The sequence below is a fragment of the Salvelinus fontinalis genome, chromosome 4, assembly GCF_029448725.1.
Source record: "Salvelinus fontinalis isolate EN_2023a chromosome 4, ASM2944872v1, whole genome shotgun sequence".
Taxonomy (NCBI): Eukaryota; Metazoa; Chordata; class Actinopteri; order Salmoniformes; family Salmonidae; genus Salvelinus; species Salvelinus fontinalis.
In genome coordinates this window covers 40974899-40990487 of record NC_074668.1, presented here as the reverse complement: position 1 = coordinate 40990487, position 15589 = coordinate 40974899, and the positions used below count along the sequence as shown (strand labels likewise).

Genomic DNA, 15589 nt, shown 5'->3' with positions numbered 1-15589 from the left:
CTGGTGTAACTCGGGCAGTTGTTGTTGTTGCCATCCTGTACCTGTCCCACAGGTGTGATGTTCGGATGTACCGATCCTGTGCAGGTGTTGTTAGACGTGGTCTGCCACTGCGAGGTCGATCAGCTGTTCGTTCTGTCTCCCTGTAGCTCTGTCTTAGGCGTCTGACAGTACATCTGCAGTCCTCATGCCTCTTTGCAACATGCCTAAGGCACGTTCACGCAGATGAGCAGGGACCCTGGGCATCGTTCTTTTTGTGTTTTTCAGAGTCAGTAGAAAGGCCTCTTTAGTGTCCTAAGTTTTCATAACTGTGGCCTTAATTGCCTACCGTCTGTAAGCTGTTAGTGTCTTAACGACCGTTCCACAGGTGTATGTTCATTAATTGTTTATGGTTCATTGAACAAGCATGGGAAACAGTGTTTAAACCCTTTACAATGAAGATCTGTGAAGTTATTTTGATTTTTACGAATTATCTTTGAAAGACAGGGTCCTGAAAAAGGCACGTTTCTTTTTTTTGCTGAGTTTTTATATATATAAAGTTTTTATATATATATATAAACTCAGCAAAAAAAGAAACGTGCCTTTTTTTATATATATATATTTAGTATATTTTGTATAGTTTTATCTGTTTACAATTTTTTTTATTTTATGTATTCGTTGAGGAGGATGGTCCTCCCCTTCCTCCTCTGAGGAGCCTCCACTGGCTCACATGCTCAGGGCCCACTTTGGGTCCCAAACCATAGTTCAAGAAACCCTGGCCTAAACCTGTCGATGTTACATTGAGCTGGGTGAACGGAATATGAATGACAGTCATCCAATATGCTGTAATAGAAATAAGGCCCACAAAAAAATAATCATCCTCCCTCATCTTAAACGGCACTGACCGCCACTGGTTCACGTGGGCGTATGGAACCATCACCAAACTACTAAAGAAGAGGGTTCTGTACAGCAGAATCTTAATAAGGCTTTGTTTACACTCTAGGGTTATACGTCATAGTCTGTATGGTGTGTGCAGGGCACTAAAGCCAATACATTCTGATGTGTTTATTCTATTATTCCAATCAGGTTATTGACTCCTTTGACTATTGCTCAAGATATGATCAATCAAACAGTTTTCTCTCATTGTGCCTGAGTCTTCCGTTTACACAAAGGCTCCCCACAACTCGGTGAGTCCCTGAATTTGCAGATTAGCCTAAATGATGGTAAAACTGCAGGTTTATTGTCTCCTGATCTTCCTGTACATTTCTGACTGCTGGACGGATCTGGTACTTTCAATTTACCGGGAGATTTATTATCTCAAATCAATGGTTACTTGCTCAGCATTTACTTGCTCAGCATTCAAAATTCAGAACCGCTGTTCCTGAGCGTTTTTCCCCGCCAGAGGTATAGTGTTTCTTATTTGCTCACTCCAGTGGGCCTCCAAACACTTGAACTCAGGTTCTTGTAATCCTTTCAATGCCTGATGATTGTCAAACACAAGTAAGGCCCAGACCTGGGGTGGGGGCGAAAGGGTGGGCAACCCCCACACCCCTCTCCCCTTGTCCAATCCCTTTATATCCCTGCTAACATGCAGCATGCTTTGTGTTTGCATTACCCGTCTGGAGACGCTAAAAACGGTCGGAGGAACGAATGCTGTATGCGGATTAGAGGAGTGTTCATTTCGGAGACACAATGTTTTAACAGGGGCTCCCGCATGTGTCCTTTTATCTGACAGACCCACAGTTCCTCGTGGTCAAATCACACAAAAAACACAGGGGAATGGGCTCACTCTAACAATTATCACATGTATGAGCTTTGTATGGAGCACACACACACTGCCTCCATTCTGCATCTTGGCAGCATGGGACACAGATTCAACAAAATAAAGTTATTCTGAACCATCCCAGCGTTTTCCATCCCAGCGTTTTCACTTTTTGCCCATAGCCATACATATGAATGGCTACCCTGTTACATAACTGGAGGACTTTCTTCTCAAATGTTTGGTTTGGAAGCACCCTGACCACTGGGGCTAGCGAGAAGAAAAAAAATCACAATCATCTTTTATTTTTCTTTCCTTATTTCAGTAAAATAAGTCAAATAAACCCACATTCAGTTAAATTAAAGGCTTGAGGGGGGAAACAGAGACAGACAGAAAAGTAGTAACAATGAATTCAATTCATTGCCTAGGTTTGGCTGTAGGCCTCGAGAGCAAAACGGAATCTTTGGTTAATGAGAAAAGGGCTGGGGTCCTACAGTACAAAACCATATAATAAAAAACCCTACAGCACCAAACCTCACAAAACACAGCCCAAACTGATTCTCACAGAATAAAAAAATGTGCTTTCTTCAATACCCCTACCATACAGCATCAACATGGATGATGGACAGTGTAAATCCCTCCTATAGCTTTTTAAGATACAGTAAGAGATTGTTGATAGTTAATATAAATGGAAGATGAATAGTAGTAGTGCTAAGGTATAGCCTAACATAATTATTTTCTAAAACTCATCATGTGAAGAGATGTAGCCTAGTCGTCCAGTCTGTTTGTGCTTTAGCCAATGAAGATAGAGTTAGATACTGTACATACAGTCTGGAACCAGGCTAGGAGAGGTGTACTGTTAGCCTGGTTCCAGATTAGTTTGTGCTCTTGCCAACTCGTCATTGTCAAGACAGTTATTGTCAATTAAATTGAAGATTTGGCTTGACAATTCCAGTACTGTTTACACTGACCTGTGGCTCGTATACATACTGTACATTCTGAGACCATAAAAGGATATGTATGGGACCAGGTTTGGAGAGGTTCTATCCACACTGACCTGTGGCTACTGCAGTATGGGACCATATACTGTAAATAGAATGAGGGGACACTCAATATGCCCTCCCATTATGGCATAACTGACCTGAATGGGGATACCTGCTCTATTCATTCTAATTCTATGTATGGGACAAGGCTAGAATAGTCCTCACTGACCTGTTGCTGCTGAGATGGTTGCGGGGCCACTCTGCTTGTGTCCCCTCTCAGCGGTCAGGGTTATAGTGTACAGCATGCCAGGCGTCAGGTTCCTCAGGGTGAACTTGATGTCATTGGAGAAGGGCGTCAACTCAGCCCTGTACCCGTCGGCTGACACATATAGCAACTTGTACTTGTCGATCTTAGCCACCGGCTTCTGCCACACCAGCACCAGCTGAGTCTCAGTGGAAGACTCCACCTCAAGGTTTTTAGGCGCATCCAATGCTGAAGATTAGAATATAGAAGGAGAATATAGAACAAATAATATGAAGTATAGAAAGAGAATATAGAACATAGAAGGATAATATAGAACAAATAATATGAAATAGACGAAGAATATAGAATGCATAGTATAGAAGGAGAATATAGAAGATAGAATAGGAAATATAGAAGGAGTGTATTTCAGGCTAACAAGACTAGGATGTCTGACTGTGGTTTTCAAATTGTGCAAGACAAGTGGAGATAACTATTTGTGGATTGTAGGAGGTAAATAGTTGAATGGGAATTATAATTAGTAGATTCCTACTACTATCCATGACAGTAAACAACACAATGTATTCATTTATAATGCAGTGAAAGTGAATAGATCTCACCCGTAACGGCATTGGTGGTGGTAGGAAGGCTCTCACGCTCACTCTTCACGGCAGTCACTCCCATCCCATACTCTGTCCCAGGTCTCAGGCCTACACAACACACAGACAAATAACACGTGTTGTACCGGATGTATGCAAACAGAGTATGAGGAACATATTTTTGTTGTATTGACCAATGATCAGGTTTTGATGTATGAAAATAGTGTAATAGAAAAACACTCAGCTGTTTGCAGCTAATAGCTTCGACAACAATGAAAAAGACTCAAGCTCTTCAAGGTCTTAATTGCCTAAAAAAAGATTCAAGCATAATTGGGTTTCAGCCTCTTCATCCTGGAACCTGTATTTGGAACCTCTATTTGCCCTGATGGCTCTAGAAGAGGCTCTGTATGGGCCAGAAACAACATTTGCTGTGATATAAGAGGCTTTTGAGATCGCTGTGTGCGGTGCAATTAACAGCCCTCAGTCCAACTGCCCTTATTTCCTTTATTAACTCCCACAGAGGTCACTAGGCAGCCAAGCACTAGGAGTCTTGCAGCATGAAATTACACCTAATGCAGAGGAAACTCATTATCAATAAAATCACAAGCGTGAAGGCAATTACAGATAATAACTGTGTGAAAAAAGTGCTGAGGTGTGTGAGGATCAGAGAGGAGCGGAGGGGGACGTCAGTCAGCGAAATAGAAACACTGGGTGTGTCCCAGATGGCACCCTATTCCCTACAGAGTGCACTTTTTTTGAGTAGTGCACTATGTAGGGAGTAAAACACGATGTAGATAATGGAATGCCATTTGGGCCTTATATACAGGGGATGGGCCTCCCAAGGACACTATTACTGGTTTGGAATCTTTTTCCTTTTTCTCTCAGCTAGGGAGCCTAATCCTTCAATGCAGTGGCACATGGTTTAGAAAAACACGTCCGTCCGCCCACCTCAAAGCATGGTGCATTCTGGGTGCCGACGCATGCGGATGAAAAAAAGCCCTCCCTGCTTTTCTTGTTTGACCAGGATGGAGCTCACATTGAAACAAGCAGCAGTGTTATTTCATTTAAAGCCCGAATTGCATTCTCCTTTTGGCTGTTTTCTAATAAATTGGGGGGATTTTGTGCCCGGGCAAACGTTTCACGACACAAAAACAAAGCAGGCCATTTGGAAATACTGTAAGTGCATTGAATATAATGCAGAACATTTTTGAAAGAGGACCACAAATGCTTGGCGGCTGAATAGTTGGCAGAGCGACGCCGCCGTTTACATTGACAAACAATATCTATTCATTTACACAAAGATAGCATGGTTGTTTTAAAGCTGTTATCACATTGAAATAAATCCTTTTTCAATCCTTTTTTAAAAAGAGTGTCACGCCCTGACCTTAGAGAGCCGTTTTATTTCTCTATTTGGTTAGGTCAGGGTGTGATGTGGGGTGGGCATTCTATGTTTTGTGTTTCTATGTTTTGGCCAGGTATGGTTCTCAATCAGGGACAGCTGTCTATCGTTGTCTCTGATTGGGAATCATAGTTAGGCAGCCTTTTTCCCACCTGTGTTTTGTGGGTAGTTGTTTTCTGTTTTGTGTCTGCACCTGACAGAACTGTTTCGTTTTGTTCTACTTTGTTTTTTTGTTTCAGTGTTCAGTTTGATTAAAAATCATGAACGCTAACCACGCTGCACCTTGGTCTCCCTCTACTTCCTACGACGAGCGTTACAAAGAGTTAATGAGTTAATGTAAACTCAAAGAAAACAAAAGTATCTAAAAACTGAAACTGTACCAGAAGCACAGTTCACTTCCTCACTTCCTGTAGAGTGGGAAACGAGACTAGCACCACCAGACATTACTCAACATCCCCACCACCACAGCATCCTGTAACTCTGGACTAGTGGGATGGGTTCTGTCTTACCAAAGGGAACGGAACACCACCACTACCTCGCTCCCCAACAAAGCTGATTGAATTGAGGAGCTAACTGAAGTGACTAGGAAGTTGTTTGGAAGAGAAACTCTTTAAGGGTAGTTGAAATAGATAAAATAATAAAAATATCTTTATTGATATAACTAACGCATTTGAGCCCTTTGCCTTCGCCAGGGTTTTACAGATATTCAAATGAGATCACTTACCACTGATCTTGGCCTGGGTGGTGTCCAGGGGTCCGGTAGGGAACAGCAGCTCCCCGTGGTCTCCTCCAGAGAGGGGGCCGTATTTGATGCGGTAGTTGTCTACTTTAGCCTGGCTGTTCTTCCACTCCAGAGTGATGCTCTCGTCAGTCAGCTCTACCGCCTGCAGATCCCGCGGGGCATCCAGGTCTGGAACACATCCAGTCACAGATCAGTCGGAGTGGGAATGGTATGATCCTTATGTAAATACAGTACCATGTGTGGTCCAGACACCCAGTTGAGAACAGACCACCACTTTTTTTTAAACCGAATTTTGCAACCCTAGTGCTGTATGAAAGGCTTGTTCCAGGTTCCTTGGCTGCATCCCAAATGGAACTCTATTCCCTATATAGCAGGATTGGGGTCAATTCCACAAATTCAATTCTAATTCTATTCCATCCCTGTAAATTCCATTTAGTTCAATTATTTGAATTCTGAGATAATTCAATTCCTCTCAATTCCAATGTTAGGTAATTCCAATAATCCATTCACCTATTCCATATTATCCCCAGAACTTCTACAAATTCAAATTCAAATTAAATTCCCTCAGGCTTTCAGGCTGATCAGCCTAGCTGTGCTGGAAATATAGAACTACAAGTTGAAATTACTTAAACAAATCATGTAGTCACCTTTTGATACTGCATTAATTATATTAACTGGGACATATACAAATATTGAATTCAATTCAATTAAATTACAAAGATTAAATGTTTTTACAATTCTAATTCAAACAGTCTAATCACAATTCAATTCCAATTGCGTAAATTGACGATTGTTGAAATTCGAATTGAATTCAATGTACATTCTCCACTTCATTAATGAAATCAAGAATTTAATTGGAATTTCAAATTAAATTGAAATTGACCCCAACCCTGCTATATAGTGCAATACTTTTGACCAGAGCAGTAATGGGCCTTGATAAAAAAAAGTAGTGCACTATAAAGGGAATAGGGTGCCAATTGGGACATTGCTCGTGTCTTACCTGTTAGGAAGTTCTCAGACACAGGAACACTAGTCATCTCTCCCCTCTTTGCCATGAGAGACACCTCATACTCTGTGTCAGGGTTCAGGCTGCCCAGGTGGTACTGTGTGTCGCTGGAGGACAGCTCCACTGTGTTCCTGTCTGAGGGGTTGTCGTTGGGCCCGTAGGTCACGCTCACCCCGTCCACTATGGCCACCGGCAGAAACCAGGTCACCAGCGCTGTGGTGTCCGTTACGTCACGCACATCCACCTCTCTGGGCGAATCAATCTCTGCAGAGAGAGGAGGCCAGAAAAGGGGGTGGGGTGAACACAGGGTGCTATTCCCTATATAGAGCACTACTTCTGACTAGAGCCCTATGGTACCGGCTCAAAAGTAGTCCACTATATAGGGAATATGGTGCTATTTGGGTCGAATCCCATTTAATAAGCATTTAGTAAGCATTCATAAGGTTCGTAGGCCAAAGAAGGGGGTTTGGTTGTTAAATTAAGGTAAGTTGCCTATTTAGGAATGCACTGGACAAGGGAGGAAGTGGTACTGGGTGCAGGTGCCCAGGTAAGACAACAAGGATCGGGCAGAGAGACTTGGAATCCAGGTTAGAGAGTGTGAGCTCTCATCAGAACCTTTGCTACAGGGTTGAATATGAATAGTGAGAGCATGTACTACCAATAACAGTTTGAAAACACTGCATTTTCTAGTATGCATCCATGCATGCGGTTGTTCATGTAAGTACACATCAAAACCTGGAGCATGAAAGGCACTTTCCCTACAGTGTGATGGAATTGATTTGTCACTTTCAGCAACTTCAGGAAAGTCAAACCTTCTGCAAAAGGGAGATAAGACATGGAACCTGCATTGGAGCTTAACACAGATTTAACCCCCAATGAGACTGGCTGTGTGCTTGTGCACGTGTGTGTGTGTGCGTGTGTGCATGTGTGTGCGTGCATATGTGCGGTTGTGATTGTCTCCAAAGTGGTGCCTCCATCCCACACACATACATACCATGGGGGGAGGGGAAGGGGAGAGTGAGGGGGGGCCGGGATCACTCCATGCAATTAGACCCCCAGAATGCAAATCCCACTACAGTATGTCAATGTGTGTTAATGGCAGACATAAAGAAGCCTTGAGTGACATGGAGATATAGGGGACCCCATCCCACTGCTGCTGTGTGTGTGTGTGTGTGTGTGTGTGTGTGTGTGTGTGTGTGTGTGTGTGTGTGTGTGTGTGTGTGTGTGTGTGTGTGTGTGTGTGTGTGTGTGTGTGTGTGTGTGTGTGTGTGTGTGTGTGTGTGTGTGTGTGTGTGTGTGTGTGTGTGTTTAACACCACCCAGTATGGTGCTCAGGTTCCATTGTTCAACAGCTCCATAGACTTCACACACGTTGTAAATGCAGGTCCTATAGTGACAGTCAATGCGTTAACTTACAAAGTACCCTCCGATCCTACAGAGGAGGTCTATAAGAGGAGAATGTCAGGTGGCTAATGGCTTCTCCTTGCCTTGCTCCGTTTACTCTGGCAAACCGGGGGTAGTTATCAAACCATAAATAAGCAGAGAGAGTCTGACCTTGCTTTGGGATGGAGGTGAGGCCATAAAGGTTAGTAGAGAACCTTGTGAAGAACATTTTCTTCAGCATATTGAAATGGCCTTATTCTGATTGGTTGTAACAGAACTCTCTGGGGCAGGGTCAAAAGCTCACACTCTGTTCAGATCCCATTTCAGTGCTGGAATGTTCCACAAAGCTTTAAAAAAAAATATATATAATAAAACACCATTCTCGATGACTACCAGTCTTGAATGTGTTGGTGGTGCAGTGTATTTTAACCTCCCCTCGAGCCACCTAAAAATAGCTTGGCTGGTGAGAGGGTTGGTGGGAACCAAGCTGGCAGTTGGAGTATAGTTTCAACCCCAAAACCTGTAGTTATATTGATCACAAACCCAAAGTACTTCTCACTGATACAAGCCATTAGCCTTGATAGCAGCACCCTGATGGAAGTATTATTTCCTCATAACTGTTAAACCTTCCAAGGGGGTAGTGATGGCTTTTTACTGCCTCTAGTAAATCAAGACGATGATATGAAAAGTAATGAGCTAATCACTCAATGTTGGAACTTCAGGATGCCTTCTACCGACTGTCCGACTGCATCCTAAATTGTACCCTGTCGCCTACATAGTGCACTACTAGTCCCATAGGACCCTGGTCAAAAGTAGCGCACTACATAGGAAATAAGGTGGCATTTAGGACACAATCTCAGAGCTGCAGCAGAGGGGATATTCAAGAAATCTATTGGATCAAGGTGACAATGTGTTTCTGTGTGTAACTTTGACAGCTGAAAGCCGCTTCTGAGTCTGTCTGTATTGATGGAAATCATATTTAAAAATGTATGCAGCAGGTCAGAATGGCGTAAGAGGGGTTTATGGCTTATTCCCATGCAAATATGTCATGAATACAAGCATTACAGTAGACTTGATGCTGGCAGGTCCCTGTGTGAAGCTCTCCATATTTGAATTAGTTATTTACCTGTAATTGTGTGTAGCCCGCATTGGCAGGTATGAAAATAAAAATCTAATTCTGAATGAATTCTGAACATTTAATTCAAAGCTTCTTCAGAGATTCAAGCCTTGAGGTATTAAATCAAAGGCCTACTGTATATATGATTCTGTAAACCTTGGGTATCACAGTGCCACCAAGTGCATATACTTGGTTGGGGGGGGGGGTTATTTGCCTGGAGGAGTAAATTGTTGTCCTGTAAACAAATGGATGTACACTCACTTGTGAAAACGTTCTTGCGTGCTGGGGGTCCGCTGGAGTTGTTCTTCACCACCTCCAGTTTGACCTCGTACTCCTGACCAGGTCCCAGCCCAGACTGCTCAAACATGGTGTCAGGGCTGCCCAGGGAGTTCAGAATTTCTCCGTTCTCCTCTTTCTGCCGACACCAAACAACTCCAATCATTAAAATTATATGGCATGGTTCATAATGGCACAGTTCCCCTTAGGGATTAATAAAGTACCTATCTATCTAGTGTATCTATCATTACCCACCTCAAAGGCAAGCTTAGGCTTAGGCAGCTTCCCAAAATAGCACCCTATTCACTTTACAGGGCACTACTTCTGACCAGGGCCAATTGGGCTCAGGTCAAAAGTAGTGCACTATATAGGGAGTAGGGAGCCATTTGGGACAAAAACACTTGGTGTGGGAATAGGTCAGCCACATCATACTCAGGGGTCCTGTCTGTGATGGTGGAACTATAGTAGAGTGTGTGGCGCTGAATGTAATGAACTGTGGCTTTCATGTCCTAGGACTATTTCTCATAGGCTCTTGAAAAGAAAAAAAGCTTTAAGAAACAATAATCATTCTGTGCCTCATGGCTGCAGTACATGGCCATTAGAGCTGTCAATAGAAGCCTCGCAGAACATTTAGTCACATTTGAACTTAGAGACTTTAAGAAAACAGTCTTTGGATACTGTCTCGGCTAAACTATTTTCCATGAAATACTAACCCTGTTTCACATAATCTCCCTCCCAAATGGCACCCTACACCCTATTCCCTATATAGTGCACTACTTTAGACCAGGACCCATAGACCTATAGGGCTCTGGTCAACAGTAGTGCACTATATAGAGAATTATGTGCCATTTGGGACGCAGACACATAGCTAGGGCAATTACTGAAGCTTGGAGTGGATGTCTGTCCTGTTATGGGGCGTATATGGTTTCTTCCACAGGGAAACAGGGATAATGATAGGCTGTGGGCTTCTGAAGATCTCAACCTCCTCCTTGTGGAATAGGTAGAGAGAGCTCCATTAACAACATGCAATGCACCATGGGAGACAGGAGAGGGGCGTGCTGCCCACTCACACTGTTTCTGAAGATGAATGGTCTACTGTTGCTAACTCACAGTGTTTCTGAAGATGAGGGATCCACTGTTGCTAACTCACAGTGTTTCTGAAGATGAGGGATCCACTGTTGCTAACTCATAGTGTTTCTGAAGATGAGGCATCTACTGTTGCTAAGTCACAGTGTTTCTGAAGATGAGGGATCTACTGTTGCTAATTCACAGTGTTTCAGAGGATGAGGGATCCACTGTTGCTAATTCACAGTGTTTCTGAAGATGAGGGATCTACTGTTGCTAAATCACGATGTTTCTGTTGCTAACTCACAGTGTTTCTGAAGATGAGGGATCTACTGTTGCTAAATCACGGTGTTTCTGAAGATGAGGGATCCACTGTTGCTAACTCACAGTGTTTCTGAAGATGAGGTTCCAGCCATCAAAGGGGATGTCCAACGGGTCCCACTGAACCTCTACTGCAGTCTCCCTCACTGATGTGAACTTGAGTCCCTCAGGCTCAGGGAGATCTAAGGGGATGAGACGGACAAATAAGACCATATTTGATGTTCTGTTTACTTAACCCTCAGGACACCCAGCACATGGCTACATCTCAAATGGCACCCTATTCCCTATACAGTACACTGATTAGACCAGAGCCAGCCTTATGGGCGCTGGTCAAGGTAGTCCACTATAAGGAATAGGGCGCCATCGAGATGCAGACATGTACTCACGGCCAGCTGGTTCCAATGAAGTGTAGATTAAGGGCAACATTGAAAAACTGCACCATCCCAGGTACAAATTAGTGATTTAATGAAATTACATTGGCAACAGATTTTCGCATTAGCCCTGTAATCAATTTGTTGATATTAAAAGTTACATTGGATTTTTATTGACTGCCCTTAATGAATGGCATTTTGCATTACCCCATAGCAGTCAGGCATCAAAGGTTAAGGTTGTACGGTGTCCATATTAGGACAGTCTCAGTCAGACTTTAGTCAGCCTTATCATGAGTACCTGCTGAGACAAAGAATGTCCAAATGTGGGCACCGTAGAGGTGTCTTATGGCCCTGGGGTGAATTTTACCCTAGGTACAGATCTAGGATCCCCTCCCCAAATCCTAACCTTAACCATTAGTGGGGAAAATGCTAAACTGACCCAAGGTCAGCATCTTGGGTCAAAGTTACGCTACTCCTGACGTACGTGTTGCCACCCTGGCACTGACAGGGACACTCCTCTTGTTGTTGAGGACAGCGAAGACACTGATCAGGTACTCCACACCAGGCTCCAGCTCACTGATGGTGGCAGTCTTCTTGTCCCCAGGCACACGCATGTCCAGCTCCAGGCCTCCAAGGGCGGTTGGCACATAGGTGACCAGGTACTCTGACACCTGCATCTCGTTAACCCAGGAGAGGTCCACTGTCTCCGGGGTGACCTCTAGCACTGTCAGGTCCTTGGGTGGAGACACTGGAGAGACACAAAACAACAACATGTTAGGGGACATATTCATATTTTTAGAAGTGATAATAGTTTTTTTGTTGTTTATATCATGGAAGCTTGTTTATATGATGGAAGCAGGGAAATTAAAATGTCAAGATAGGCTAAGTGAATATTTTTTTTGTATGAAAATTACCGCAACACAACTACAGTTCAATGGAGGGTGGGCTTCAACAGTATAATTTGACATTTTTCTCTGATCTGAGTTATTTTGCGGCTACTAATGACCTAACTTCAACCAAATCATCAATTCTCCATGATGAAGCCGACAGCCTTGGAAAACCTCAACCCATATGTCATCATTCGACAACCACATTAAACTGCAATATTATTCATTTAAAGGAATATAAACAATGTTGTGAGGCCAGACACATTAGCACTTCAATGAATGTCATCATGTGGAAATGTTCCTTCAAAATATCCGCCAACATAAACAAATGACATCACATCAAACAATACTCTCGTCAACCAAAGGAAATCTCTTTCTCCTATATAGTGCACTACTATTTACCAGAGCGTATTGGCCCTAGTCAAATATAGTCAGTGGTGGAAAAAGTATCCAATTGTCATACTTGAGTAAAAGTATACCTTGACAGAAAATGACTCAAATAAGAGTGAAAGTAAAAGTAAAATACTACTTGAGTAAAAGTCTAAAAGTATTTGATTTTAAATATACTTAAGTATCAAAAGTAAATGTCATTTGAAAAATATACTTAAGTATCAAAAGTAAAAGTAAAAGTATAAATCATTTCATATTCCTTATGTATGGCAAACCAGACGGCACGATTTTCTTGTTTTTTTTTAAATTTACAGATAGTTGGGCACACTCCAACACTCAGACATAATTTACAAATTAAGCATTTGTGTTTAGTGAGTCTGCCAAATCAGAGGCAGTAGGGATGACCATGGATGTTCTCTTGATAAGTGTGTGAATTTGACCATTCTCCTGTTAAGCATTCAAAATGTAACGAGTACTTTTGGGTGTCAGGGAAAATGTATGGAGTAATGTAGTGGAGTAAAATAAAAAGTTCTCAAAAATATAAATAGTAAAGTAAAGTACAGATATCCCCCAAAAAATTACTTAAGTAGTACTTTAAAGTATTTTTGCTTAAGTATTTTACACCCCTGAACATAGTGTACTATAAAGGGAATAGGGTGCCATTTGGGACGCAGACTGTGTCTCTTACCCTCAGAGCAGTCTTCTCCGATGAAGCCTTCGTTACACAGACACACTCCGTTCATACATTTCCCCTGGTCCTCGCAGTCTCCTGGACAGGTCAGCAGAGAACAGTCCAGGCCCTGGAATCCCTCGAAGCACACACACTTCCCGTCCACGCAGTAACCCCTCTCCAGGCAGTTATTGGGACACGTCTTCTCATTGCAATCCTCCCCAGCAAAGCCCTGGTTGCACACACACTGGCCATTGACACAGTGGCCACGGTTCAGACAGTTGTTGGGACAAGTCAGCTCGCTGCATTCTTTGCCTGTGAAGCCCACAAAGCACACACACTTGCCGTCAACACACTCGCCGTGTCCCAGGCAGTCTTTGGGGCAGGTCTTGATGCTGCAGTCATCCCCCGCGAAGCCTTTACTGCACACACACTCTCCGTTCACACAGCTCCCTTGGTTCAGACACTTCATAGGGCAGGAGATTTCAGAACAGTCCTCGCCCTCGAATCCTGCATTGCAGACACACTCTCCATTGACACACTGGCCTCTGTTGCTGCAGTTGTCTGGGCAGGACAAAATGGAACAGTCCACTCCCTCGAAGCCTGGGTCGCAGATGCACCTCCCGTTGAAACAGTGGCCTCTCTCAGTACAATCATTGGGGCAGGTGAGCTTGGAGCAGTCTTCCCCGCTGTAGCCGGAGTGACACACACACTGGCCGTTGACGCACACCCCGCGGTTGTTACAGTTGCTGGGGCAGATAGGCTCCCCACAGTCCACTCCGGTAAAGCCCTCCTCGCAGAAGCAGGTTCCGTTGACGCAGCGGCCGCGGTCGTAGCAGTCGTTGGGACAGATGAGCTCGGAGCAGTCGTAGCCCGTCCACGGCTCGTCACACACACACTCATCGTCCACGCAGCGGCCACGCCCCAGGCAGTTGTTCAGGCAGTTGGTCTGGGAGCAGTCGTTCCCTGTGAAGCCTTCCTCACAGATACACATGGCGTCGATGCACTCCCCGTTGTCCCCACAGTCCACCTGACACAGCTCCATACTGCAGTCATCTCCATCGAAGCCCTCGAAGCAGACACACTTGCCGTCGATGCAGCGCCCCTGGTCCTGGCAGAAGTTGGGGCACTCAGGCTCGGTGCAGTTGGGTCCCTTCCAGCCGGGCTCACACACACAGCTGCAGGTCTCAGTGCTGAAGTTACCACGGCCGTTACAGTAAGGCTTGGTGGCCACCTCACCTGAGGAAACATGGAGGGAGCAACACAAAATTCAGTTTAGGTGATTTATAATGGTAAAAGTTCTATCACAAATACTATGCACAAAGACCAAGACAAGTCTGAATAGGGGTTATTGATCTTTAGAAGAATTAAGACCAATCTAAAAATGTTATCTATGTCGAAACTACAACTAACTGCCCCGAGAGCAGTGTTTCCAAATCCAAATCCTGGTCCTTTTGTTTTTGTCATAGCACTAACATACATTATTCAATTAATCAACTCATTATCAAAGGAAACACTGGCCTAGAGTGTCTGTAGACCAACTGTACTATACTGTACCTGTAATCTGAGCTCCACAGCAGCTGGTTCCACTGCCACACTGTTCTCTGAGGCTGGACAGCTCAGACTCCAGCATCTCCAACCTGCTCAGGATGTCCTTCATGTCGTGCATGTGGTTGTCACAGCCGCACGCCTGCTTGGGAATGTTGATGCGGTGGGTGAACACGATCTGGTTCTCCCCGTCCACCGTGTGCTCCAGGTGCTCTGTGGTCTGCATGTCCGACTGGACTGGACTTCCTTTGGGCTTGATCTCGGTTCCTCCGGGGCTCTCCACATCTACGGAACACAGGGAGCTGGAGGGGACGTTGATGTTGTAGATGTGGTTGAAGATCACTGGCTGGTCAGGGTGGGGCAGGGTCATGTTCTCAGAGGGGTCTCTCAGGGTCTCTCTGCGGTGGCGGATGATCTTCTTGACCAGGCCGGCGCTGGAGAGCTGGAGCAACACGGTCACGGTCACACAGCCTAGGAGCAGGCCTTTCATCACCATGGTGACCAGGTCCTGTCACGTCCTGCTGGGAGAGCTCGTGATCTGTCAGGAGAACGGAGTCGTTCTATCTGTGAGATGGCGAAGATGCCCTTGTATCCTAGAATCAAAGGAAAAAAGAAAGCCTCGTGTGAATCGAAGCAGAAGGTTCAGATAAACCGTATGTAAGAGAGAGTGGAGGAAATAATAGGAGAGAGATTGTAGAACAGTAGCTACTTTATCTATTTATAAAATATTGAATGCACAATCTCAACCCACTCTCACTTCTCAAGTTATGAAACTCATTGTTCATCTTGACATTTCTAGTTTGCCCTTACTAGCCAGTATGGATCCGACAGTGACCAACACACAACAGCCTGATTCA

The 15589-nt window shown here is 44.2% G+C and overlaps 1 protein-coding gene across 3 annotated transcripts in view; it reads right to left on the bottom strand.

The window, feature by feature from the left end:
* The window catches only part of LOC129853774 (tenascin-like), a 118186-nt gene that overhangs the window by 26722 nt on the left and 75875 nt on the right, over window positions 1–15589 (bottom strand). For all 3 annotated transcript variants that reach the window (XM_055920163.1, XM_055920162.1, XM_055920164.1), the window contains exons 2-10: window positions 14742–15325; window positions 13203–14423; window positions 11722–11985; window positions 10933–11048; window positions 9466–9619; window positions 6700–6969; window positions 5682–5867; window positions 3580–3669; window positions 2948–3211 (exon numbers count right to left, since the gene is read on the bottom strand). In XM_055920163.1, coding sequence (XP_055776138.1) covers window positions 2948–3211; window positions 3580–3669; window positions 5682–5867; window positions 6700–6969; window positions 9466–9619; window positions 10933–11048; window positions 11722–11985; window positions 13203–14423; window positions 14742–15228 — 3052 coding nt within the window. In that variant the 5' untranslated portion in view covers window positions 15229–15325. The remainder of the gene's footprint in view (window positions 1–2947; window positions 3212–3579; window positions 3670–5681; window positions 5868–6699; window positions 6970–9465; window positions 9620–10932; window positions 11049–11721; window positions 11986–13202; window positions 14424–14741; window positions 15326–15589) is intronic.